We start from the raw sequence: 27600 nt of genomic DNA, 5'->3' as shown, positions 1-27600 counted from the left end.
AGTAGACAAACTAGACACGAATAGTCTTAGTATATTAAATTTAATTATAGGTTACACAGAATGATTTAAAAACAGCAGTTTACTAGAATAATTTTAACCTGCAGTATGTGCAAATAGTTTAGAAAATGGATTGTCATAGTCTGACACAGCAGTTTTCATGAGTTACACTTATTGTATTATGCAAGTGTGTGTATTAATTATCCTATCTGTAGTTTAGCCAGGTTTCCAAAACAGATTAAAGGTTTGTCAAGAAGTTCTGTCTCTTGTATTTCTTAGGTGCTTATCACCTTGTTTAAATTTAGTGAAATTAAACAACTAAATGGAAAATATGTTTGTGAACAGCAGCACTGGTAGCTGTTCCAGACATCTGCTGTTTATAGATGTTATGTCTGTATGCCATACTTTCATAAGCTCTCCTCATTAACTGCAAAACTGCAAGGAGCATAGATTTGCAAGTAGGTAGTCTGACTACTGAAAATATTTCTCACCAGCTTGGTAAATCACTTTCAGTTCAAATAGCCCTGATCATCATTCCTACTTGAAAACAGCATTTTTACATTCTGCATTTAAAAACCCGTATTTAGTCATACACTGAAAGAGCTCTTTGGGCTTTTACTTAATATGTATCATTGAACAGAAGTGTTGCAAGTGTCAAAGGATATGATGAACAAAACAGTCTCAGCAAAATGTAAAATTTTTCTCCAGCCGTGTTTATGAAAGCAAAAAAATCTTTGTTTCTTCTTGAATATACAGACTGGCCCAAACAGACAGACATTCTCTTTATCAATCTTATAATTACAAAAACTGTACATTACAAACAGTATAGAAACAGACTGAAAAGAATGTGCCACACATCATGGCTAATTATCTATATGCGGTTTAAATTTACAGATATAAAAGAAAGTACAGGCTACTCCCTTATAGTGCACAGTTATTGTGTTGAAACCGTATATCACTAGTTAAATTGAAGTGACAGGATGTCTCTAATCCTGCTCGGCACAGAGAATAAGAGCAAGTTCTGTTCGGTAAAGCTTTCCTCCATCAGACAAGGCCATGATGTTTTTCTTATATGTTGCCAGGTTGTTAATGTCTAAGTCCTATTTAAAGAACAGATAATGCTTTATAATCCAGTTTAGTAGCCAACTACAGTTGCCAATGATAGAGATTTGGGGTGGGGGGAATCTGGCTGGTGCCTGCCCGCCCGACAGTACCATTTGTTCAAGTGCTTGCATACAATTCACATCCATGCACACTAGATTGATGATGATCACTGTCTCTGAAGCCAGTTTATAATGATGTTGCTCACTTAGTTAAGGATTTACATTTCTACTTCTGCCAAGATTTGTAATTGTCCTGCACTTCAGGAATTATGATTTAGCAGCTCTATTGTAATTGGGTGAATTTAAAATCCCAATTTAAACTAATCATGAAGAAAAACTCTAGAATTACCTTTTTGTTTTTTTCACACAGATCTTTCAGTAATGCATCTAATTCATTTTCATCTATGTATCCACTGCCATCCTGAAAAATATTAATATCAAGGTTTATTTTGGAGCATTTATTTTTCATTTTGGCTACTGTAGCATTACACCTAACTTATTTTTCCCTAATTCAGAAAATTTAAGTGATATCAAAGAGTATTCAATCAGTTCATAAAAGGCGAGTTTTATAGTATTTTTCAGATCACTTACTTGATCATACAGCTCAAAAGCTTTATTGAACTCTTTCCCACACATTTTGACACTCTAAAATAAAAAAAAGCCAAGAGTTAAAAGGATAATATATAGTGTTATATGTTCAAACTTCAGAATGTAAAGCTACATACCTTAAATTGAAGAAGAAAGTTTTCCTGCACTGGGAGTAAACTTTGAAGATAAAAATGAGAGTTCAAACAATTTTTTTTCCCATAATGGCAACTGACATGCACTACTTAGATGATCTAGGTATAAAAACATACCTGGCCATTTCAGTAAGTTCCAGCTTTCCATCATTGTTTGAATCAAACATCTTCAGCTGAAATAAATGTAGATATTTATTATTAAAGTATTGGTCAGTGCAGCAAAGAAATAAAGTATTTCTTTGGGAAATCTAAAAGCAATGGGAAGGTACTAATTAAATATAATATAGGAACCTAATTCAATAAACTCACGTTTGTTGTGCGGTATATTTACTGTAAGCAAGGTTACAAATTATTGAACACAAATTGATAACTAGTTATTCTACTATAAAATCTTGGTAAGGAACTGTTTGCACAACTCTGATAGTTGTGTTGAAATGTTCACTAAATCCAGCTTCATTTAACAGTGAACTTCCCAAATCAGAGATGTAAATGGTATCAAAATTTCCATCTTGCAGAAACTGAGCAAGGTCCACTTAAGTATTTTTAAATCATGACAGGTCACTCAGGTTCTTATTGTCACCCCCACAAGATGCAACACCCATTGTCCACAGCCAAAGGGCTTTAAGGAAAGGGTTTCTCACCTTTCTATCTTTGAAAACATCAAAGAAAAGAAATTGCGTCCACTTCAGTTACTACAACCAAATACCTCACTTGGTCGATATAAAGCAGGGACTCAAACAGCTGCAGCAGTAGCAATATACATAGTCCTCTAATCTCTCTGCCTAATGACCAATATACACAGTAATCACTACAACTGAATTCAACTGTGGTACATTTTGTACTGCTGAATTCTGATTGTTTTATGTGTGGTCTACAATGTCAAAGGAGTTTAAAGACCCACAAAGGGTCTTGTTTGTAACTCAACTGATTTGAATAGGGATATTCCAAACTGACACCTCTATAACTGAGGTCAGAATTTGGCCCCTCACAAATGGCACGTAAGCTATAGCCATGATATCCAACATCCTTTACTGAACCCATTTAAACATTATTTTAAACTCAGATCAAGATCCAGTGCCATATGGTTGTTGTCTATTGAATAAAGATTTAGACCAAAAATTATAGAATAAGAGCAACTTTTTTTTGAAGTTACTGAATAGTATATTTGGTCTTGAGTCATGATTTAATACTTAGTATACATAAAGCTGCTTATAAAACAACATAATTCAGTTTAAAATCTAATAAACAGTAGCTAGAATTAAATCTTCGAACGTAGGTTGGGGTGTTCTAAATTCCATCTAGATGTACTATCTTCATGTAAAAGACGACAACATTTATAATCCTTATTCAGTTGGTTGTCAAGTCTACACACACGTAAATGGTATCAGAATCTGCCTCATGCCATGCACTTCAAGAAAATTTTTAGCTTGTGATGTATTACAAGTGAATTAAGTAGCTAATAAATTAATCTCATTTACAGAATGAAAACAGGACTGACTTAATGTCTCATGTTTAGCTTATTCCCAGCTTTAAAGCCCTATAAACACTTAAGTGTTAATAACAAAAGGTCTCCACTATTGACATGTAGTTAATTAATTTTATACAAGAACTATATCTAAGTAACTTCCATCAAAATGAGTTGTCATGTAATAGAAATATATATGTTAATGTGATTTAACAAAGTATTATATACTATTTTAAACTATTTTCCAGGATCCTGTTGTGTATTAGAAATTGGTTTCCTGTCTAAAATGTAATACTTAATGTATCACAGATACAGTGAAAAGTCAGCAAATTGCATTGCCTCTAATCTCTTAAGAGACATGGCTAACTTGAAATTAAGACCTTTTAAAATTTAGTTAGCAGGACTTTGAGGTATTAGGCTGCCTGTGACTTCCTCTCCCTGTCACTGTACAATTGCATGTTCCTATTTTTAGATGTTAGTGAAAGATTGAGAAAAAGCATCAAGGAAAACTTACTGTACAAAGAGTTGTAGGGGTGTAACTGAAAACAGAGGGTTTCTCCCTTCTCTCCCCCACCCCTTTAGTTTCAATTACAGTAACTTTAGATGTACAGTGTTTGGGGGTAGAATCAGACACCTGTATCAGTTTGTTTGGACCCCTTTAAATACAAAATTCATGCTGCAGGAAAAAGCACAGTTTTGCCTAAAAAAACAAATTAGTGTTACAGAGATAGTATAGAGAAGTGACTGTTTGTGAACCCATACATTCCAGTGTGACCACCTGGCTCCTTCTAATTCTCCCCACCCTTTATAGGAACTTCTTCCTAGCGTACCTTTAAGGGGAAGGGTGCTTTAAATTTGGCAGAGGCAAGCAGTTGCAGCCCTAATGTGGCTATTTTATGTCTGGTTGTTATATGCCTCTCCCTTTTTCTAACTGGTAAGTGTTCTTAACTCCTTTTATGTTTTCTGTTCATTAGTTTTTCCCTTCTAATTTTTGAGGAGATAGCATATCATCACCTTTATCACTTATTTATAGTGTTAATTCCTTATAACTTTCAACCTGCGGAGGTCCAAATGTAGGGCACAATCTGGGCTAAAGAGTCATAAAAAATTGCAGTGCATGAAGGTTAAGGATGTGAGATTTATTTCTCCAGCGTGTAACACTTTCTACAACTAATCCATCATGAGATTTCTAGACCTCTAGCTTACCATAAGAAAACTGAATCACTAGATATTTGTCTTAATTAACCTCTCTCATAGTTGGGGTCAGTTTGAGGCATTTTAGCCTGAAATGTTAAATCCCTAAAACGTTTCAGGGTGAAACAAAGTTGCTGGCAAAGCAAAAGAGAAAAAAAAATCACAACTTTGGCCATTCTTAAAACAGGGAATTTTCTTCTTCCCAGTCTCTGGAACACACAAATCTCACTGACAGTTGCATGGAGGCCACTAGAGAGTCCTATGTTCAGGAGTTAGAGGGGAGGGAGAATCTGGCTATGTTTAAGGATGGGCCTGGCTAGGACTGAAGCAGAGCCTGTTCTATCCCACCTGCCTAGGAGGCTTGCCCTGCTATCAGGTTCCCCTTCTCACACTAGCATAGGGCACAAGGAAGGCAGTAAAAAAGTGTAGAACTGGCAAAAAAACCAAAACCATTTAGCATTCTGTACTTGAAGACTAGCAGGTATGTTCCTTGCCTATTCATAGAAAAGGAGGATTGAGGCATATTTTGGTATCTATTGGGAGAGAGGTCACAAATGTAGGGTAAGATTCCTTTAGAAGCTATGAGGAAAGGGCAGGAAGAGGAACAGAAGGAGGCATAGCAGGGGGAAGAATATATTCTGCTTCCATTCCCTACCTGAGAAGTTTAAGAACAGGCATATGTGTCCTTAGGGTTCTAAAGGTCAAAGAAGCATGGTAAATGGTTACCAGAGATTCTGGGCCCTTCCTCGGAGAGGATGGAGTAAACCCCACTGCTACTTGTGTGCACTACTGTTCCATCAGCGGTATGCAAGGGACACTTAGAGAAAAGTAATAAATATATGCCAAACAAATGTGCCTATATCATAGACTCTATAGATCATTTTAGATGGTCATCAGATTCTATACCATGGAATTAAAAATACTAGAGTGATCTTTGTTTTTAATTATTTAATGAATGCATGCCAGCATTTATATTTTGGGCAGTCTTTTCTTTCCTTGTGCCCAACACTAAATCATGCAATAACTTAAAGCTGAGGTGTAGAGCCTTTCATCCAGAACTATCCCACTGCCCTTGGCCTTTGCAGCTTACACAAAGAACTGCTTCACTCATCACCAAGATGCAGCCAAATCTAGGATGAAATGTAGCACCAAACAGCACAACAGTGCAGGACAAGAAATGAAATAAACTAAAAAGTAATGGGTAGGTCGAATATAATCAGTCAAATTGGAATTTGGCTCAGGTACAGGTTAATCTGCTTATTCTTATGACAAGTGCCATGGGATCTTTAAGTGTTCAGAGCTTCAGTTTTTAATCTTACCTGACAGGAAAGAACCTTTGGTGGAAAAGTTCTCCTTAGCACCATGCTGTGGTGTTGGTTTGTCAACAACAGTTAAATTTCCTTGAAGGTTTCCCATACTTATATTAGGCCCAACAGGGCTAAATTTACAGATCACAGCCGAAGGTGACATAGCTACAGAATTACCTGATATGCCTCCTTACCTCGGACGATGATTTCTAAGGTGTGATGTCTTATTTTGCACAATAGGAATCCAAACTGGTTCTCATTCAAGTCTTTAAATGAGAAGTTAGTGGCCATAGATGTGCACGGGTATTGTGCTTTTATGGATGAAATGTCTGAATAATCTTACCATTATTTCTGTGTATTCTGTTAGCTTGGAATCATCAATCTTCTTATTTGCTTTCTGTAGTAAATCTTTCAAAAAACTCTGTGAAAGTAAAGTAAGCACAGGTGAATATTTGCCCGAAAGCCAAAAGGATTACAGAATAGTTACTTTCCTTATTGTACTCCAATTTCAGTCTAGAGACAGTCTGGGAAATTCTACTTTTACATATTTACTACTGAAATGTAAAATAAACATGGAAACTACTACTTATTTTCATATCAGGTAAATCTGACAACAAAAATTCTTTTAACTAGACCAAGTATACTGCAACACTTTATTTTTAAAAAGATCCCCACAGAGCTTTGTGCATAATATGCCTTTTGTTGTACTATACAGAAGTCTGGAAAAGTAGATTGGCATCCAGCTATACTGTGTGCTAATTAATTTTAACAGTAAACTACATTAATTAACCTTGAGACCCGTAGGAAAACTTGGATTCCTAGTCACTGCTTGAAATATAGGAATAGTTTTAAAGAAAAGATTAATGATTAATCCAGTCTACTTTCCTGCCTACAGCAGTGACCTGATGCTTCAGGTGAAGGTGAAACCTTCTTGCTCCTTCACACAGATATATTGCAAATGCATTTTGCCCATTTTGCTAGTTTGGGAGGAACTGGCAAGATTTCTTCCTGACCTTCAACAATAGCTACTTTTACTCTAAAGAATGAAGTTTTGTTTTCCCCACTGATTAGTTTGAACAACTGTCCTAGATAAGTGACATTAAAAAAATCTTAATTTATTAAGCAAGGAGTCTGCAAGTCTTGAGAACTGTGCATGCCTATCAATTTTCAGGGAAGAACACATCAAGCTGGTTTATAACCTCTTTATCTGATGTGTTGGAGTTGCTTTTTTCACAGTTTGGACCACATTTTACAATAGGAATTTCTTCTTGAGCCATCTCCCCTCCCAATCACGTATGCATAATGCCCCTGAACTTGAAAGACAAGTATGATAGCCCTATTGTCACCACCATACTGTAGATTTTCTCATCAGGCCTCTCTGTACCTGTGCTATCTACTAAAGTGATAGCAGAAATGTTGTGAACAGATTTCATGGAAACATTTTAGATCATATGTGCTTTAAAATAGTTATGCAGGGAGTAAAACCAGTTACAGCAAATGCATACTAATATTTTCATACCTGCCAAGAGAAGTATTTTATTGATCACTACGTTAAAAAAACAAGCTACAGTATATAGTTCTGAAAGGATGAAAATGATCCAGATTTTCTGATGCATATGAGATTTGCACAGCACAGCAGAGTTGGGGAGCCATCAGGGAGCCATTTAAGATTTTCTGGTTGTTCATTAGCCCAGCCTTTATTGGTTGGTCTAAACTATACTCTCTGGAAACAGTCCTCAAGGGACTGTCCAACAACTGGGGATTGCTAAAGTACAATGTGTACCAGTTGTGCCTCTTTCCTGACCTCACCTCCCTTTTGACACACCTGTATGTGGGACTGTGGGTGGGAGGGGGTAGCCACTTGTATACCGGGGCATAGGAGCTGGTCATGCCAACCGACGTCTCTTCTGTGAGGTGGGAATCCTCAGCAGAGGAGATACAGACAGACAGACATGCTTCATCTCTTTTGCACTACCACAGCAGGTCAAAGAGGATGGGGAAAAAAAGACAATTTGGCTACATGGATTTATGAGGCAAGTTTTGCTTTTATAAAGCACTACTAAGGATTTCAGACAATTTGACTTTTTAATGCTTTGGTTAATGTATGGGGAGTTCTTGTCTGGAATTCTGCATCTGAACAAGACAATTGGTCTCAATCAATGTGTACGCAGGGCCGGGTCCTCAGCTGAGATCCTGGGGAGCTATGACAGGTTGCACCAGCTGACAATCTGCACCACTTGAAGTGCAGTTCTACATAGAAAAATGGTTATGTACCAAAGATACTTTCCCACTCAGACTTGCTCCCCATGTATATTCAGAGTCAAACCGTATCTGTTAGCTTTAGTGACAAGAATAAGAATGGGCTGCTTTTTACTCCGGTAAACTGCAGAGCGGACACAGCTAATAGAACAAACTGGATGCTGTTATTTCTTACGCATCAGATGTGCTAAGTTCCCATCAGTCACACCTATGCAAACAGAGTGTGGACCATGGGATTGCAGTTGTGTTGAACAGGGGTTAGTATGGCAACAACAGGGTTGCACAGGTACTACTGAGGGCTTAAACTGGACCACAGAGTGTTTAGTAATGGCAGTGATGCAGCTAGGAGAAAGAACCCACTTTAGCTCTCACGTCCTAGCTACATTTGTAGGGTGGTTAGTTTAAAAACATCTTTTTACTTCTAAACTGAGCACTTGTTATTTGGCAATCACGGGGGGACAAACATGGATCTGCTCTAAGTGCCATTTTTAGAGTCATTTATCAGAACAGAAATCACACTTCAATTTATCTGTGATAGAAACATCAGTTTCTATCACTTGCCAGTTGTGTTTTACATTTCAACAGCCATATATATCAGTACTGTCGTGTAATACACACACATCTATATAATGATTGTGAAATACACATAAACATCAATTTACCTTAAGTTCTTCAGTCTCAATGAAGCCACTATGGTCAGTGTCATATTTTCGCCAGGTCTGCAATTAGTAAATGAAAGAGGTTTATTTATGTATCTGTGTATTTGAAATCTAGACCTGGATGACTTTATCAAAGGAAAAATGGGGTACAGTACCTGCATGAATTCTTCACTTGACTTTAGCTGCTGGCACCTAAAGAACAATAGGAAGTTCTCTTCTGTAGGTAATATCTGAGCAAGCTGTAACAGATTTAAAGCAAGTTTAAAGTTTGTTATAAAACTCCAACTGCTTCTGAGAACAGATAACCTCCTTAGTGGGGCTCTAGTGACAAGTCTAAAATTGTTTTCAATTCCCGTTAGTTGGCTGTTTAGTTGTATTATAAAGTGTCTCGCAGCACACACCAAGAACCTCAGTTGTGTGTCGGGGAGCTTTACAAATATAGTCATTACATTGTCTTACTCTCCAGGTAAGATTTGAATTGTGTGCTCTTACTCCCAGCTGTCGAATAGGTGGTTACATTTAATCTGGAGCCTACTCTGATGCCATTGAAGCCATTAGGAAACTCCCACTGACTTCAGTGGTCTTTGGATCAGCTTCTCAAGCCCCAATTTTTCATCTGCTCACTGTGCAGATTCACACAGAATCAGGTCCTTAAAGGTTGTTCCATATTGTTCCAACATGTAGAGTAATGTTGCTTTCTCAGTGGCTCTCTAACCCACTCACAAACAGGCCCACCTGTCCCCTTCATTAATAGAAATCAGAGATTCCTTCCCTATTTTGCTCTTGAGGTGAGTGCTGTACAACCCTGATCAGCTCTCCTTTCTTCTCTTGGTAATCAGTACTCTCCATGATGACCCAAGGAGCCACGTGCCATTTGCTGGAGTATCTCCTGTACATTAGAATGGGGAGCATGCCTCTCATTGGCCTTTGGCTCCCTGCTTTTGATATGTTCCTCATGAGCAGACACAAATGAAGATCAGAGGGAAAGGAGTGAACCAGCAGGCCTAGAGAAAGGGTGAGAGAGGCACCTCACATTCACAAATGCAGGGTTACAAAGTGTGGTAAAAGCTTAAGTGCGTAAGAGAGAAAGAGAGACCAAAGGGGGGAGAATGTTGAAAGTGAAGGGAGCAAGATGCAGAGAACCATGGTGGATACAGAGAGCAAGGGTGAAGGAGAACTGTATGGAGATGCGGATACTGAGTAAGGGAAAAGGCTGAGAAGGATAGTGAAAGGGAGAAGGCAAAGGTGCAGCAAGGCAAGCAGAGAAACCAATGAGGAAAAGAGGAGAGAAGTGAGAACAAGGAAAGAATATATGTAAGATGGAAATCCATCCTGGAACCACAGCCATTTGTCCGCCCCAAATATGAGACCTTGCTGAGGAAAAGCCAATTCAAGAACCAGAACAGCAAGGTGAGGGGGACTCAGCCCTTCAACCCATTCCATTGACTTCAAGGAACATGCCCTTAAAACTCAAAACCTGATGAAAATCTGTTTCCACAAATAATAGTGAAGTGGTTTTCCTTTTGAAGTAGTTGAAAAGGACCATTTTCATTTTTCAAAAATGTTTAGTTTTATTAAAATAATTATGGAAAATTTTCATTTACTGGAAACCCAGGTTTTGGAAAATGAAAACTTGATGATGGTTTGGAAAGTGTTTTCTATAATTTAAAATCTGAAAAAGACTTTTTCCAAAGGAAAAAATTGTTAATCTTGGGGGGGGGGGGGGCAAAATTATAAAAAAATCTGGTTTTGAACAAAAAACCTTTCTGTTTGAAAAAAATGTTGACCAGCTCTAATTAAAATAGGGAAACAGGGGAGAAGAAATGGAAAAGAGAAGAAATTTTAAAATGTAGGTACAGAAGAAGGGGAAGGCAGACACCTTCCTTTTGGTGTTAAAATTCTTCTTAAATGCATCCATTTGTAAAAACAGCAGTAACAGGTGCCACCTCCTTGTAGCCTGGTCCAAGACTGGATTCAAAATTCTGTTCTTTTTTGTGCATTTCAGATCTTATCTCCATCCCTATTTCAATCCCAATTCACTGCAATGAATTAGGATTGCAAAACTGGGGCTTTGTTGCTGGATTCCAGTGGGACCATAGCTGCCTGCAACTCCTGTCCCAGACTCGATAGGTGTCTTTTAACATGTTTCAATGAGATGGAAATAGCACATCTGTATTTCAAAAATTACCACTGCAAAAACTCAGTTATATTTGTTAAATGTTGATACAATTTAAAATGCACATCACTCATTTGACTTGCAAGAATAGAGCAATTGGTATAGACTATCAAGCATAGCAAAGTGCATCTTGAGAGATTTTGCTAAATTGCTGAATACTAAATCTAATCAATGTAAAATGAGGTTTCTGACTCAAAAAGAAAATGAGTACTTGTGGCACCTTAGAGACTAACAAATTTGTTAGTCTAAGGTGCCACAAGTACTCCTTTTCTTTTTGCGGATACAGACTAACATGGGTGCTACTCTGTTTCTGACTCAAATGTTCAAAATTCGATTCCTTGATAGGTAAAAACTGAGTGTGCATACATACGTGTGTGTGTAATAGATATGGATGTGTGACCTGTTTCTTTAGTATTAGCACATGGGAAAAGTTCAAAGACCTGGCATTTCCTTCCCCTCCCCGACGGTCTCCTCCTTCACCTCTCCCAATGGAGCGATTGTGACATCAGACGTAAAACACCACTTTCATTCACTTTGTTGATGTCAGTGCGCTATGGGATTATTGCACTTTGACAGTGGGCAGTGGTGCACGTTGATACAGACATGTGGTTATTCTACAGGTATTTTTAAGAGTATAACCAGCATAGTAATTTCATATCTTTAGGTATAAGACCATAAAATATTCAGCCTCTACAAGGGCTTCCAGTTATTGTCAAGAAAAGTTAGTTTAGCACAGCACAGCCCTTGCAGTACTACTGGATGTTAAGTCATTGTCTAATTGTAGAGATGGGAGTTATAGAAATGGTGGCCTGAAGTTAGGCTCCTAAATCCACAATCAAGCATTCAAGTAAATGGCCTCAGAAGCACTGCACACCCAGCAGCTCCCACTGAAGTATTGCATCTTGCATATGTCAATGGAAGCTGGTGGGTGGTTGGCAATTCTGAAAAATCAGGCCACCTAGGTGCCTAAATTAGGCTCCGATATCTGTATTTAGACATTAGTTTTTTGCAAATCTTCATAAGTATGTAACAAATTCCAGATTTTCAGTATTGCTATTTATACTCAGTATAGGTAAACCTATCAGCTATCTGAAGCTACCATATTTGCTAGAGATAAAGTCATCCTTATTTATTCAGCAGCTATGGTACAGATGTCTACATATGTCCGAGAGTGTGTAGGCACTTTGTCATGAATTAGAGATTTTTCCCATACTGTAGGTTATGACTGGTGGAACAAAATACCAGTTAGGTTGTGCACGCTTATCCCTACCAAGTGATAAGAGTGCTACCCTGTTCAGTGTCAGAGGTACTATTTATATAATAGTGGATGAATTAGGTTGGTGGCTGGCTGTAGTGCAGCTAACATCTCCTAATACTGTATTCCTTGTTTTGTTTCTCTCACAACTGTAGCATTTTTAAAATATATTTTTCTTTGTTAGTTTGTCTGTTCATGCAAATTTGCCCTCAATGTATATTTAAGGCTGTACCTATTTGAGGGCCAGATCGTGACAGGCCAAGCATGGTTGATGAGAGAGCCCAAGGAGCCCAAAAGGATAGTGTAGCCTGTTCCCTGGCTTGTTCAGAGAGGGATTTGGGCTTCCCTAAGGCACGTCTCCCCAAGCTCCCCTTGGGATGATCAGTTTCCACACCACACCTTACTTGAGCCAGTAGCTAATTGCTGCAAGTTGTCCCTTAGTGTCGGGACTTAACTGGCATAAGCAATATTCATTTCCACAAGGAAGAATGTCTTCCATTAGTGTAGGTATGGTAAAAAATGACTATGTAAATGGGGCACAGGTTGGTCCCTTTTGTAGTGTTCAGTGACTGTAACATTACTTGTTTCATTCTGCAGAACAACAGGAAGGTGTCCATGGACCACAGTTTGAGAACTTATTTCTAGGTTTATATCTTAAGCTCATTTAGAGCAAAAGGAATTCCTTCTACTGATTTCAAAGGGACTGGGATCTAACCTTCAATCACATAGATAAGTTTCTAGTTTCACAATCAGAAGATATTTAATGCGTACAGTTTAAAGGAGAAACATGCTGCCATTGCAACATTCCCATTGTGACTTACTGGTAGGTACAGTTAACTGATAGAATCATCCTTTCAGAATTCACTAACTTTCCAAAGAACAACCAACTACCAGTACTAAGCTACATTTAAGATACAAATATATTACCACTGCCAATAAAATATTACTTTAAGTTTTACTCTCCTTTATGCAGATGTATAACTTCCACATAGGCCTGAGAGAAATATATATGATACCATTTTCTCTGTATTAGTGTTTTATAGATAAGTGAACTGTCTCATTTGATAACTCAGTATTAAATCATATTTGCCTAGATTTTTGACAAAGTAAATTTTCCCTATTTGATTTATTTTGCTCCTTTTAGCATTGTAGGACCAATACTGTGGGGGAGAGGGAGCTCGATTCTTTTGATTCTTGCATCAACAGCATTAATGAAGTTCCAGCTGCAGAATTATTACTCGTTGAGTTGGCAGGGTTAGTAGTTAGGCATACCATCTTTTTACTTGTAAATGGAGCAGATTTGACTGACTCATAAAGAGAGTAAACCTGGAAGCCTGGTGTCAATGTCTAGAATATAAAAATAGCAGTAGCTCATGAGGATGTTTAAACAGGAGTATGAAATTTCACAAGCCTTCACTCACAATGGCAGACTCAAAGGACACAAAACCAGTTTGTGACTGTAGTGTGAGCTCCTGCTATTTTTATGGTGAATATGGCAGCTCTCTCTGTTTTCGGAGTAATAGAACATGGTTGGAGAGATGCTTCTGCTGAGACTAGCTTGACCCTCTACCTCTCATTATGAACTTGTTAAAGAAAGAAGGGGATTGTTACCGAATTGGAAAAGGAGCTACAATATTTAAAACAGACCAGCATGAACAGTTTTCTAGAAATCACTCTCTGAATGGATCTCACTTTCTGATATTTAACCCTTTCCTTAAAACACCTGATTTACATGCTTCAATATATTTGTCTTAAAATTTTAATCTGGAAGTGGGAGAAAAGCATTTTCAGTATGGTAAGTAGCTATTTTGCTTCACAGGAATAAGCATTTAAATCACTTGGATATGGAATAACTGCAGTCCTGAGATGTAAAAAGCTTGGACTTTAAGATCTACATGTCAGTGAAAGCACTGACCAGACCAAATATTGGGATGGGGAATGGGAGGGAGTATCTTATAAAAGAGAGGAAGAGATGTGTCAGATTCTACATTTAGCCGGGGGAAACTGTTTAAAAGCTGGAGAACTCACTGCAGCAATGTACTGCCAAAGACAGTATCTGCACTTTAAGGCTTCACTTAATCTGGTCAGCAGAGCTGAAAATGCATTACTTTAAGCCATTCAGGACTTCCTCTTTAATAGATCTTCCCTGAGGAATAATTATTAATCGGGATATTTTTAAAAATCTTCAGGTGCCATGTGTTATGGTGATTGAGTGACTGAGTGCTGCATTTATTTATACTAAAAAAAGCATGGTTCATCGACTCTACATGAACTTTGGAGTGGGGAGACTTCATAATATGGCATGTAAATGAGCTGAATTCATTTTGGAAACATTAGGCATTTTAAATTAGAAAATTTAAAGGGTCAGGAAAACAAAGTCTAACTGATCATCTGTAAGATTATTATAACACTTTCCACATACAGCACCTTTCATCTGAGATCTCACAGCACTTTATAAACAATTCAGCTTCACACTGATACAATGATGTAGGTTAAGTAGTACTCAGGTTAAGATCCCAACCTTCCAGGGTGCTGAGGCCCTCCAGCTAATTGCTAAATGTACTCAGCACCCATTGACCTCAGTCAGTGTTGATGGTGCTCAGCACTCTAGCTGTAGGTGTTCAGCACCTTACAAGATCAGGCCCTGCGGGACTTGGCCAATGTCACATAATAAGTTAGTCACAGACCCAAAAATAGTACTCAGGAGATACAACGCCCAGTTGCCTTGTCTAACCAGTAGACTACTTCAGGAAGTGCCTGTACGTGCTTCATGTGACAGTCTGCTGTCATGTGTACTCGAAATAAAAAAGGCATGCTTCTATTAAAAAACAAGTATTTAAACTGGCCTGTTTAATTTCATATACTAATAATCTATTTATCAGAAAAAGAAAGATATGCCTATACTAACTTTTCCTACTTGCAGAATTTTCAATCTGATGATGAATCAAAAGTTTGGTCAAAATTTAGTCAGTTTAACCTTAAATATAGTAAGAAATTAACAAATTCAGTCACAGTTCGCTTATTCATGTACGTTTAGACTAAGTGACATGAATATTTTAGCAAGTATGTGGAAGTTACATATGGGAATTACACCTAAAGAAGAGCATATATTCCAAGGTAATAATTTATATGTACTGATAATAGGATATTTTATATTGTAAATCTCATTGGTGGTTGTATATTCCGCTCAGTATATCAATTCTAAATAGCTGTAGCTAAGTCAGTAACAATAGAAATGTTGCAGTAATAGCATGTTTCCAAGGAGCTCTTTATAAATTGTTCAGACATATTTTTCTGATAATCAAACTGGGAACGTGATTGTCTTTTCTAAGGGTTAAATCCTGATCTCTTTGAATTCAATGGCAAAACTCCCATTGACTTCAATGAGTCATGAATCTGGTCCTAAAACCGTGGTTCACAAACTGTACACCAACCCATGGATACCTTCCTTTTGATCTGTAGAATTAAACACTGAGAAACAAGTAGTGGGGATTGGAAAGGGAAGTGGTTCCATGAGTGTCCCTCGTTCTCATAGAGTTGTCTACATAATGGAAAAGCATGAGAACCATATAACCCAGGGCAATTCAGGTGGCAGGCGTTTCTAACTTTTGCAAACAAAAGTTTTCTGCTTACAGTTTCTGTGACTGTGTTCAATAAAGGAATTCGTAAGTAATCAAAATCGCTCACTAACTGGATTGTCAAAAAACATTGCTGAAAATGTCAACAAGATTTTAGCCTTCCCCTCTGTCCTTACCATATGCATTAATTAGAAATAATAAACCACTATGTACAATGATTACAAAGGAGGAGAGGGAAGGAAATCAGATTCTTAGCCAATTTACACTGAATTGTACTTTACACCCACTACAGGACTTGAGGGCCAATGCAAAATCAAATTCCAGAATAACTCAGCATAAAACAGTTCACAATATTCCAGCACATCAGTGTTTTTAATAACTTGAATTTCCTGAAATGATGCAGACTTCAGTTGCATTACAGGAAAACTATAATGATGGTCTCCTTTATTTCTATTGATGTAAGCCTGTAATGTTCAGTGGAGTCAAATGAAATGTCTGAGGAGAAAGAAATATTTTGTTTTCCACTAATGCCTCAGTGAAAAAAAAATACTAAAGATCCTGAGATGGGGAAAGAAGTCTGTGTTATAGCAAATACAAGACAATATATATATATATTTATAGATTATGTTCAAGTTATCTTTGTATTACTATACTAAGAGCATTCTGTGTATATAAACATGACTGAGCCTGAAATAAAGAAACTAGCTTACCTCTACTATTCCTATTTTTCCATCAGTACTTTTCCCATACTGGTCCACAAAAGCTTTCATTTCAGGTGTTAATTCCTAGAAATTCACAATAATGGAATTGTTATTTGTAAGACATGTAGAAATACCTGCTAAGTATTTCAACACCAATGAGTAACTACCAGGTAATATATAAAAACCTAGTTAGAGCCTAGATTCTGCCAGTCTTATGCTGAGTAATGCTTTACTTTGAATTATACTGTTGCAATGACCGTGACTGCTTGAGCAGTAAGATATTACTTGATAGGAATGAGTGGCGGAATCTGACCATTAGATATTCAGATCTTCTATTTTACCTTTCAAAATGAGAACATTCACATGTAAAGACAAATCTGCTGGAAGGTGGGTCTTACTGTTCCTTTGTTTAATCAAATGGCAATGAAATTTCACTGTTGATTACTATTCAGTTTTTTCCAGAGTTTTCATTTTTAAATGAATAAATCTGAGACAAGCTTAAATCTTTCACAGGGGGGAAAATTTTACAGAACACATTGGAACACCAAAATATTTACCTTTCACATATTTTAATATGTTACTTTCATTTGAATGAGGATTTTATCCCCTTTTGACCAGACTCCAAACAGATCTCACAATGAAGTCATACAAGTGGAATTTGTACATCAGCCATTTGTATTGTTCACTGTTTATGATGTCATAAAAGCAGGACTATAACTTCATTGCCAGAACAAATGTAAGGAGAGGCTGGGCTGTGAGAGAGTAATCCCTTATTGAAACATATAAGGCAATCCTGAATAACAAGGTAAATCCACAAGGCCAATGTCAAAGTGCTTTTGATATATATGTTTGCTCCCACCATGCACTTGTCTCAAAATGACAGCTTCTCTTTAAGATATGGCGGTGGAGTCGCACCAAGGATCGGTCTGACTCAGATTCACTAGTATAGACTCCTTCACCTTTGAGGAGCCCATTTGATTTCTTTTGGGCTCTTCATGAGTCCAAGGATCTATGCTAATAGATCCTCATGCAGGATCAGGGTTTAGATCTGTAGTATAAACAATATCTCATAGTTATCAAAATGAAAGTTATCAAAGTTATCAAAGTTATCAAAATGTTATGAAGAGTCTAGTCTTACAGTCCTTTCTGATGAAGTGAGCTGTAGCTCACGAAAGCTTATGCTCTAATAAATTGGTTAGTCTCTAAGGTGCCACAAGTCCTCCAGTCCTTTCTTAGGAGAAACTCTCACTGCAATTGTTAGGAATTTTGTCTGAGTCAAATCCACTAGATTGTGCCCAAAATTTGTATTACTAGAAATTGCTAAAACGCATTACATGTAAGTGTTTATGACAAAGCAAATCACGGCCCAATGTCCTCTTTGTTTCAGAGTCATCTGTTGTGGTTAGTAATTTGCAATTGTTGTTATTAAGACATGATTATTAATACTTTGCCCTTCAATGTCACCTTTCACACAAGGATCTCAAAGTGAAGAAGTATTTGCCTAGTGATTGAGGTCCAGGCCTGAAAGTCTAGATATCTGGATTCTAGTTAGCCCTGATTAAATATTTTGATATTTTTTGTTTCTAATAGCACCCACAGTATGTAAAGTACTGTACAATCATATGAAGAGGCACCGTCACCGCTTACAATCTGAAAAAATAGAATGTCATTCATTTAAAAAAATATTCACTTAATACATGTTTGAATTTTATCAGTTATATAACTGATTGAATAATATCCTTTGAATAACATATTTGTTGGATATATTATGCGACAAATAATTTTATCCAGTATTCAACCAGTTCTAATCTTGGTTCCACCACGGACTTGCTGCTCTGTTACCATAGACAAGTAACTTGACCTCTCTGTATCTCAATTTCCCCTTTTTAAAATGGAGATAATTTACCTGACTCAGAGGCGTTATATACACATTAGTTTTTGTAAAGTGATTTGAAATCATGGGATGAATGGTGCAATAGTAACACCAGTATCATTGCACTTATGAACATGAAGTCACTATCTCTGTCAAGTAGGTAAATATTGTTCTCATTTTACATAAGGATAAATCAAGGAACAGATGTTGAAAAACTGCCCCAAAGTCACCCAACGAGACAGTAGGAGAGCTGGGAACCCCTTTGGTAACCACTTCCCCACACATTTTCTCTCTTGGCAATTGGCAAAAGTGAAACAAGAGAGAGAACATACCAAGTATAATGTAGGCCAAAAGAGGTTAAGCGTATATTTTTGGGATTAAAAATTGTGATTTTATTTTTTGCCAAAGAATTATTTATTTTAGCCTTTGTGAAAGATCAACTTTGTATTTCACATACTGTAATGTGGTGGAGTGGTGTTGGAAAATATGAAATGTCACCAAAAATAGTTCAAACACAACGTTGCAAATGTAACCTCCTTCTGACAGTATGACATGAGACAGAAATAACATGCATCAAATTGCATGTTACTGCTCTTTGGAAGTAATAGAAAGCAAAAGGATGGACTTCACAATAGTCATTTGATTAATTAAAAAAATCATATGGCTGTTAGGTAATGACAAAACAATTAGGACAGTTCAGAAGCAGGGAAGAGCACTGAGAAATGCTAAGCCATCTTGTTCAAAGACTGAAATCAGTGAGATTTTATAAGGCATGTAGCATGACTGAAGTATAATCCAGCTATGAAGAATACATAATTGAATATTCCAAAAATACAGAGCAAGAGAAACTATCTGAAATGCAGATGCAAATGATGAGAGAAGCTTATGGGGGAGGAAGGGAAAGGGCAGCTCAGCCACAGAAATCACATATAACATCCATTATCTTCTCATTGTGTCCCTTCTGGCAAAAGAGCAAAAAATTCAAAGCCACTGAATTAGTTATCCAGTGAGGCAAGATAGGTGAACTAGTGAGATGACTGTTTGGCAAATGACACTCCAAATCCAAGAATCAGCTTAGATTTGAAACCCCTGATGGCACATATCCATAATCCAGAAAAGACTTTAGGGATCAAGATGTCAAGAATCTCTAGATGATCCAATGAGAGTACTGAAGTTCAGTGTTGTTACTGTAGATTGGTCTTTTCAGCAGAATATTCCAGAAATAAGCTTGTACCAGAGCAATGACAAAGGAAAAGTTAATTAAACACCTAACCACTTTCAAAATATAACAGTGTGTGCAGGCAGAGTCTATTAAAAAGGCATAAATGGTAAAGTGGGTGGGAGACAACAATAATCCTACAAGCACCTTATACATTACTTTGTGAACACTAATTTTTTAGGTAGAAGATGACTTATTATGACACTAATTGCCTCTGGAGAAATGTGAAGATGAGTTTAAAATGACATTTTCCTGTTGTAAAACCTCTGAATCTTTCATCCATTGAGCATTACGTTAGGACTATTTTTAAAAGTACAATTCATCAGTAAACCCAGTTAAAAGATGATGTTCGAGACTCTATTTAGAACATATTTATTATTATGGTTACTGCCATCTCAATATGTTAAAAATATTTAGTTCCAATTAAAGAATTAAAATAAGCTTTTCTTACCTTCTCTTCCCACCCCCTTTTAAATGTAATTTACTTGCCTCACTCTCCTTGTGGAAAGAAACTAAGATTATACATATCCTTTTCCTCTAGAAATTGCAATCTCACAATTTTCAGTAATCAAATTTACCTGTGCTTTTGGACATTAATTCTACAGTGACAGCAATAAAAAAAGTTTAGGAATCTAGAGTGTGTATGTAATTTTATATGTAATATTACAGATGACAGATTTCCAGCTGCATATTAACTCATGAAGCTAATAGGAAGATGTTACTTTCCACAAAACAAATAAAAATACTGGTACACATTTGTTCTCCAGCCTTTAACAGGAAGACCCAAACAAAGACAATAATTCATTATCCAAAAGCTAACATTTATTTCTTAATTTTGATGTAGCCCTATATGAATTTATAACCTCTTCCCCCCCTCTCCCCCCTCCCACAGGTCAGCTACTTAGTGCACTTTTATCTTAAATGCTTTTAGAACTATCTTTTAGAGTGGATTTAAGTAGGCTTCATTATACTGTGCTATATATTTCAGTGTGCTGCCAAGTGGTCTATTTTATTTTCTGATTCTTTTAGGAGTTATTTGTTCAGTAAGGAAGTGTCACTATGTACTTAAACTAATATCTTTATCTAGATACATTTGGTTTTATTTTTTCAGAATGTTAAAAAATTAATAGTATTTTACTTTAAAACTTTTCTCTCTTGCTTAAGAAAGTGCTGAATTTATAATTGTTACAAATTAAACTCCAATATGCATTTCGATTTGTCCACATTTTAATATTCTCTAGATAATTTCTCTGTTCTCTTGTACAGTTTTGATTATCAAGATTTAGTATTGATTTTCTTCTTTCATAAATCCAATGAAGTGCAAATAAATAGTTAAGAATGATCTGCAGATCTGTTTATTGACCACCAAGGGGCAGAAATGCAGATAAACTGACACACTTCCCATTAAAGAAGGAGTTAAAAATGAGTCCAGCTCATGAAAAATTAGGTCTTTAAAAATATTGGTAGATAATTGAGTGAGGCAAAGACAGAAGTCTTGCTTTAAATCTATATTATATAATATGCCAGTTCCATATTTTTCTGGACTCTTACTTTTTAACATTGCCAGAAGAATCATCTGCATTAGTACCAAGGTGGAATCTAAATATTATCTTGTATCTGGTCAGGTACCCCTTTTCCCCACACTTCCCAAAGTGACTGAGCATCCTACTTGATTTGTGTCAATTTCTAAACGTTGCCTTTGCCTGACCAGCTAAGTGACTGAACATTTGATGGCCCTAAGGATAGAGAAGACCCAGTCGCTGAAATCTGCTCAAGAAAATTCTTCATTAAGATGAAATAAAGCAGGAGGAAACATTAACCTACCAATCCTGCCTTCTTTCGTGCCTGCTGAAGCTCCTGGATGAAGTTCAGCAGCTCTTTCCCATCCAGGTACCCATTGCCTACAACACAAAGAGTTAGGGTTAGTGTTCCAGAACCCTTTGATTTGCTCCCTTCCAGCTGCTGGAAAGGACATTCACAAACCTTGTGTTTAAAAATCGGTGGCTTTTTTTTTTTTTTGCCAGTTGATCTGCTAACTTAGGCTCAGCCTCCTGCCACCCCTCCCGCCTCCAGAGGCATCTACATGCAAAGTTACTGAAGAGAAAACAGCGGCATCCTAGCTGCGGCTGGAGGCATTGACGCTTGAATCCACTTACGGGAGCCTGACAGGTGCCCTGCTAAAGGCGCGCGAGCCCTAGGCAAAGAAGGTTGGGCGCGAGTGCATAGCCCCAGCCCCAGCCCCAGCCCCAGCCCCAGCCGGGCCGCCTGCTTCGCAAGGGGCTGATGCTCCGGGCTCGCTGGGGAAAGTTATGGCTTGGGCTGGGGGAAAGTTTGCAGCGGAGCCTGCCGGGAGGGGTGTGTGGGACACGGGGGTGCCCGAGGCCCCCGCCGGCTCGGGGCTTGCGGGGGGGGGGGGCGGGCGGGGGGGGGTTTGCAATGAAATATAGTCACCATCAGAGTCGTAGTGATTCCAGATCTCGAAAAACTGCGCGGCTGAGATCTCGACTCCTTGCAGGTGAGTCTCCGCGGCCATGGCGCGTGCGGCGGAGGGCGAGCGGGCTGGCGAGCGAGCGGGCTGGCGAGCGGCGGCGGCTGGGGCTGGGGCTGGGGCAGGGCGCTGCTGTCCGCGGTGCTGACCGGGCTGCCGGCACCGCGCTCTCTATTTATCGCGTCGGGCTCGGCTGGGCCACGCCCCCCGCTGGCCGCCCCCCCCACCCCTCCCCCTCCTGCCCGCCTCCCTCCTCCCCTCTCCCCGCCTCCCTCCTCCGCCTCTCGCGGGGCGAGGCTGCCCCACCAGCGCTTGCTCGCTGCCAGGTGGGCGCGTGCCCCGGCGGGGTCCCTTCTCCCGGCTCCTGGGGCCAACGTCGGCGAAAACCCACCCCAAGCAGCCGGGCCAGCTGGAAAGCTGCAGGTCCCCGAGCAAAGGGAGCCCTCGGGGCCCTGAGACAGTCCTGGTCTCTCCCCCCCGCCCCCCCGCGTCTCTGATGGTCCCTGGCGACCCGAGCTCTGCCAGCGGCAGAGAGTTGAAGCTACCACACACATATGGCTGGGGAGCGGTTTTCGGTGATAAGTTTTGCCCGTGAGGCTCATTCCCTGTATGCTGCTGCTGGAACTGGGGCAGCTGTGGGTTATGTATGAACATGCTCCCCCCCCCCCCCCAGCTTGAGGTGTGGTGTACACGGGAATGAAAGGCTCTGTAAAGACAAACAGTCAACAATGCCCTTTGGGAAAGTTTCAAGGGAGGCAGGTCCCCAGGTAATGGTAACACAGGTAGAGAGCTACAAACCAGGGGTTGTCTTTACACTCAGACAAAACTCTTTGGAACCACGGATGTGCTCAGATGCCATGGGGTGGGCTTGGGATAGACACAACATGAGAATGCCTCAGCTGCTGCTCCTCTTCCGTCAGGGTTGGAGGAGATCTCCCAGCTGAGCCCCTTCCCACTTAAAATCCAGACACCAGTGAGGGAAAGGACCCCAGCAGCTATTATGAGCTGAGGAGCAAGAATTTCTCCTGGAGCTGCTGCAGTGGGTTGGCAAGCAGGGAGTAGAGCAGCCCCGCTGAGGTCCTCTCTTTCCCTCACCTGGCAACCTGTTACTACCTGTAACCATAGGGTGGTTCTGTCCCCATTGGGAAAAGTTATTTCACTCTGTGGTCCTGCACACCTGGGATGCCCGCTGCAAGTAGCAACAGGCCCCAGCAGCCCTCTCCCATCACCCCTAGCCTCAGATGAGGCAGGATCCTCCTGACTATCTCCTGGAGCTGACTCTGCCATAGATATGTTGCCAACTGTCTGATCGGCAGACAGGATATTACCAATTCTCTGGTCAGTGGGCAGCTTGATATGGGTGGGGGATCCAAACTTCCTGTGGACCTGGGAGCTTCAGATATCAGGAGTAATGTATAAGTGTGGGTGATGCTTTCAGGATTACATATTTGGGGCTGTCATGTGGTGTGAGGACGAAGGTGGTTTATTGGTGGAGAATAAGAGCAGGGGCCATGGTCAAGGGACCTGGATAGTCTCAGAGGATGAGAGTTAAAGGGGCAATTTTCCCTGGGCAGGATTTTAATGGATTGGGTGGCTGGGATTTTGTAAATATTATGAAACAACATGTGTGCATAACACATACATTATCATGTGACTATTTGTGCCCCAAATGTTTCCATTCTCCTCTTTCCCCACTTACTGTGTACAGTTTTCTTTTGTTAGGTCTCCCTTGTTAGAATGTAAGCTCTTCAGAGCAGGGAACATGTCTGTATTCTTTAAAGTGCCCAGCATGTTGTGGGCAGTGTACATTTAAATAATACTTATTGGCAAGGTGAAGGATCTGGGAATATGGTAATTAATTTATTTAGTTCAACATCTTATTTGTTATAAGTACAAAATGTCTGAAATACATTTAAGATCATAGTGATCATTATAGATTTGCAATATACTAACCAAACAAAATCACTGACTATATTTAATTGCAGTCATGCTCTTATATTTTGACACATGAAAAAAATCATGGTTATATCAAGCTCCCACCAATGAAAATTTTAAGCTGTGGATGGCTCAGATTAATTAAGAAATGATCTGTGATATGGCATCATTCCGAACCTTTTGTGGTTTGCTCTTTTCTTGACTTCAAATACAGATCTAAACTTTCTAGGGTTTCCACAAAGAAACAGTGACAGCAATAGAATGTAGAATTGAGGAGAGTGTCAGTATCAGGACCAAGCACACAGAGCAGTAATGTTAGTGCGGGGATCAAAGCAGTGGGTCAAGTTTGTTTGTCAGGGTTTCTGTGACCAAACAAGGTACCAAAAAAACAGTGAGGTGCTAGAGTGAGGACAGGGCACTAGAAGGCTACAAAAATGTAACTGGCATTTTCATAATTTTTTACATAAACAGGTCTCCACCAATAAAGTAACGTTTTATACTTGCCAAATATATTGAATTTCACTGTACAGTGCAGAATTTCATCTTTCAGCTGCATGAACTAGTGGAAATTGAGTACTGAACCCATGTATTCAGACTTCTTACTTGCATCTTACATTGGTCTGCTACTTGCTGTGCTCTGTTTTGAATTGGCACATCAACTTCTGTGTCTCTTATTAATCTTTGATCTGAAAGTCTGACTCTAGAAGAGGGCTATATCATCCTTAAGGCTAAGATTTTGGCACAGGTATTTTTAGTAAAAGTCAGGACAGGACGAGGACAATAAACAATAAATCATGGAAGATAAAGTCCTATTGCTTAGGGCTGACAGTCAGAGCCCTACCACCTGGGGCTGAAGTCATAGAGGTCACATAAAATCTCAGAATCCATGACCTCCATGACTGACTCGTAGTCTTAATCATCCTTAATCATGAGGGTGGGAAGGATTTTAAATGTGACGGTGCTTTAATATTATTTACATTTTGAAAGTGCCTAGAACAAAATGTTACACGTAGATCATTGGTGGCCAGAGGCTTAAAAAAAAATCTCACTGGAACTTTTAAAATATGTACTTCCTCCTAGTAATGTACACAAATATGTGTAAGTACCATACTCTGGATCTTAAAAATCATGTTGTCTTCTCATAATGTTAACACTTCCAAAATCAGTACTGTGTACAAAGCATTTATGTGCCCCTGTAAAATAATATGAAGAGGTGAACAGGTTTATGGTCCCTCGTTGTTGCACTTAAAGCACCTCTGCACATTAAAGTAAAAGTAGAAGACATTTACATGCAAAAATAATCACTTGTGTAATTAACTGTGCTCCACATTTTCATGCTTAATGAATTTCCAAGCCACCATTCAAATTAATGCAACTGGACTCTACTTATGTAAAGCCCAAATTAGAAGGTGGTCTTCTCAGTGCTAAGAAGATATTAACTTCCATTCACAAAGAGAAAGAACTTAAAAAGATCTTAAAAATAAAGATTTTGTTACAGATATTTTTAGTAAAAGTCGCGGACAGGTCATAGGCACTTTTACTAAAAATATCCATGACAAAATGGGGATCTACAGGTCCCTACACCGCCTGAAGTGGGGCAGCTGTGCAGGGGCTGTGGGCTGCGGAGTACCCTGCTGCCTGTGGGGGCCGGAAGCTGTGGGGTGCCCCAACCTCCCATGGCAGCCCAGGAGCTGTGGGGTACCCTCACCATCCACAGCTCCAGGGGCCATGTTGGATGGGAGATGTGGGGTTCCTCCGCTGCCCGTGGTGGCTGGGAGCTATGGGGTATCCCTGCCGCCTGCCTGGAGCTGTGAGATACCCCTGCTGCTTGCAGCTCTGGGGGCCCGCAGTGGCCAGGAGCTTGGGGGTTCCCCCACTGCCTGAGGTGGCCAGGAGCTCAGCAGTTCCCCCACCACCGGCAGCTCTGGGGGCCCCTACTGCCCCCGGTGGCCAGGAGTTTGGGGGTTCTCCTGCTGCCCCCGAGGGCTGGGAGCTTGGGGATTCCCCCGCCACCTCTGGCAGCTCCTCGGGTTCCAAGGTGCCACAGGTGGCGGGGTATGCAACAGCTCTCTGCCCCCACGGGCAGTGTGGGAACCCTGCAGCTCCTGACCACTGCAGGCTGAAGTCACGGAGGTCACTGGAAGTCATGGATTCTGTGACTTCCATGACCTCCGTGACTAAATTGAAGTCTGGCTTATAATACAAGTATATACAGGGTCTGATCTAGTTAATAGGCATTTAATAGGAAGCTTTCCACTGAATTCAGTGGACTCTAGATCAGAGCCCTAGCATTTATACTTTCTAAGTGCTGTACGAATATCAATTGATTAATAAACTAGAAACCGTAGCCTTTGTAGTTCATTTTAGCGAGAGCTAGTTGGGCTTCTCATTATAGATAATGAGCCAGATCCACAGCTTGTGTAAGTCAGAATAGCTACAATGAAGTCAGCTGAGAATCTGGCTCAAAATTTATTATTTTAGCCACGGTCCATAATTAGTGAATTGCTTGTGAAGTGATCCTGATTTTCTCTGACTATATTTGTTAGTCATAAATGTTCACAGAAGAGTTTGGATGAATAATTTTCAGAGTATGGGTTTTCTGAAAACTGTTCCCTTTGACTTTTGTTTTACATGTGTTTGCAGCATCTATAACTAATTTCCCAAGGTTCATTAGATGGGTTATTAAGACATGAGGAAATCAAAATGGCTCAAAAATGTCTTGACCTTGATATAATACTGATCCAACCTATAATATCCCACAGAGAAAAACAAGAAATAAACAACAAAATAATATTAGGCCTGACTGACACACAAAAAAAGGCATTGCTAGGAGGAGGGTCAGCCAATGCCTTTGTGCTATATCCAGTTCTAAAGGGAGAAGAAATCTGTGGTCTGTGTGTGTGACTGGAATTTCTTCATCACCATCTTTTCTACTACCTTCCCTGAAAAAAAGAAGATTTGAAACTTAATGATGGTCAGTTACTTGAGCTAGAGTCTAACCACAGCCTGTTTCAGGGTTGCTGTCATCTTGTCTTTCTGAAGACAACCATTAAATAAATAATAAACAATTGAAAAAGTTAATCCCTGGCATTTTCTACTTACCTTTCAGTATGGAAAAAGGCATTAGAACTCCTCCATAAAATATCTCTCTTAAGATCTTACAACACTTACAAACAACAACACTTTAAAGATATCTTGGAAACATGAACTATCATAAAGGGTCATAAAGGAGAAATTGCTGGACTATTTTTAGAAGACAATTAACTTTATGCTAATCCTTGAAATAAGTATTAATGACTGGATCATGGGTAAGCCTTTTTACTTATTTATTGAAAGGGTGGATAACACATTAACCAAATTATAAGGCTTCAATATCTCTTGAGCCAGTAGGAAAGAAAAATAGATGCAGACTCACCTTGTGTCCAGGGAATAATAAATTTGAGCCCGGTAGGCCCACCACATAACCTTAAATACCATAAACCCAATACTGTACTTTCTCCTTTCATATAAGAAAAAGGGCATTGATCCTGCAATCGGCTCTGCATGGACATAAACTTATGCCCACAGAGAGCCCCACTAAAGTTAGGGAAGCTGTTAAAGTTAAAGGTCCACCTATGCAGATCAGATTGCATGTTTGGGATCTTAGTTTGT

The 27600-nt window shown here is 39.2% G+C and overlaps 1 protein-coding gene and 1 long non-coding RNA gene across 4 annotated transcripts in view; one reads left to right on the top strand and one right to left on the bottom strand.

Moving 5' to 3' along the window:
* Positions 1–689: 689 nt before the first annotated feature.
* On the bottom strand, positions 690–22170 carry CALB1 (calbindin 1). 2 transcript variants are annotated; one of them, XM_073330619.2, is made up of 11 exons: positions 21978–22170; positions 21351–21427; positions 16444–16518; positions 8880–8963; positions 8728–8784; positions 6150–6227; positions 1958–2013; positions 1826–1865; positions 1692–1745; positions 1450–1521; positions 690–1097 (listed from the first exon to the last, which is right to left on the bottom strand). In XM_073330619.2, exons 1-11 carry the CDS (start codon positions 22057–22059, stop codon positions 984–986), a joined length of 789 nt encoding a protein of 262 aa, XP_073186720.1. In that variant the 5' UTR covers positions 22060–22170; the 3' UTR covers positions 690–983. The 2 variants fall into 2 exon arrangements, with proteins under 2 accessions (XP_073186720.1, XP_073186721.1); XM_073330620.2 differs by lacking the exon at positions 16444–16518.
* The window catches only part of LOC140906533 (uncharacterized), a 170396-nt gene continuing 164421 nt past the window's right edge, over positions 21626–27600 (top strand). For both annotated transcript variants that reach the window (XR_012157144.2, XR_012157143.2), the window contains exon 1: positions 21626–21695. This is a non-coding gene — a long non-coding RNA (uncharacterized LOC140906533). The remainder of the gene's footprint in view (positions 21696–27600) is intronic.

The sequence above is a fragment of the Lepidochelys kempii genome, chromosome 2 (genome assembly GCF_965140285.1).
Source record: "Lepidochelys kempii isolate rLepKem1 chromosome 2, rLepKem1.hap1, whole genome shotgun sequence".
Classification (NCBI taxonomy): domain Eukaryota; kingdom Metazoa; phylum Chordata; order Testudines; family Cheloniidae; genus Lepidochelys; species Lepidochelys kempii.
The sequence above is the reverse complement of the archived record's forward strand: the minus strand, read 5'-3'. Positions and strand labels throughout refer to the sequence as shown.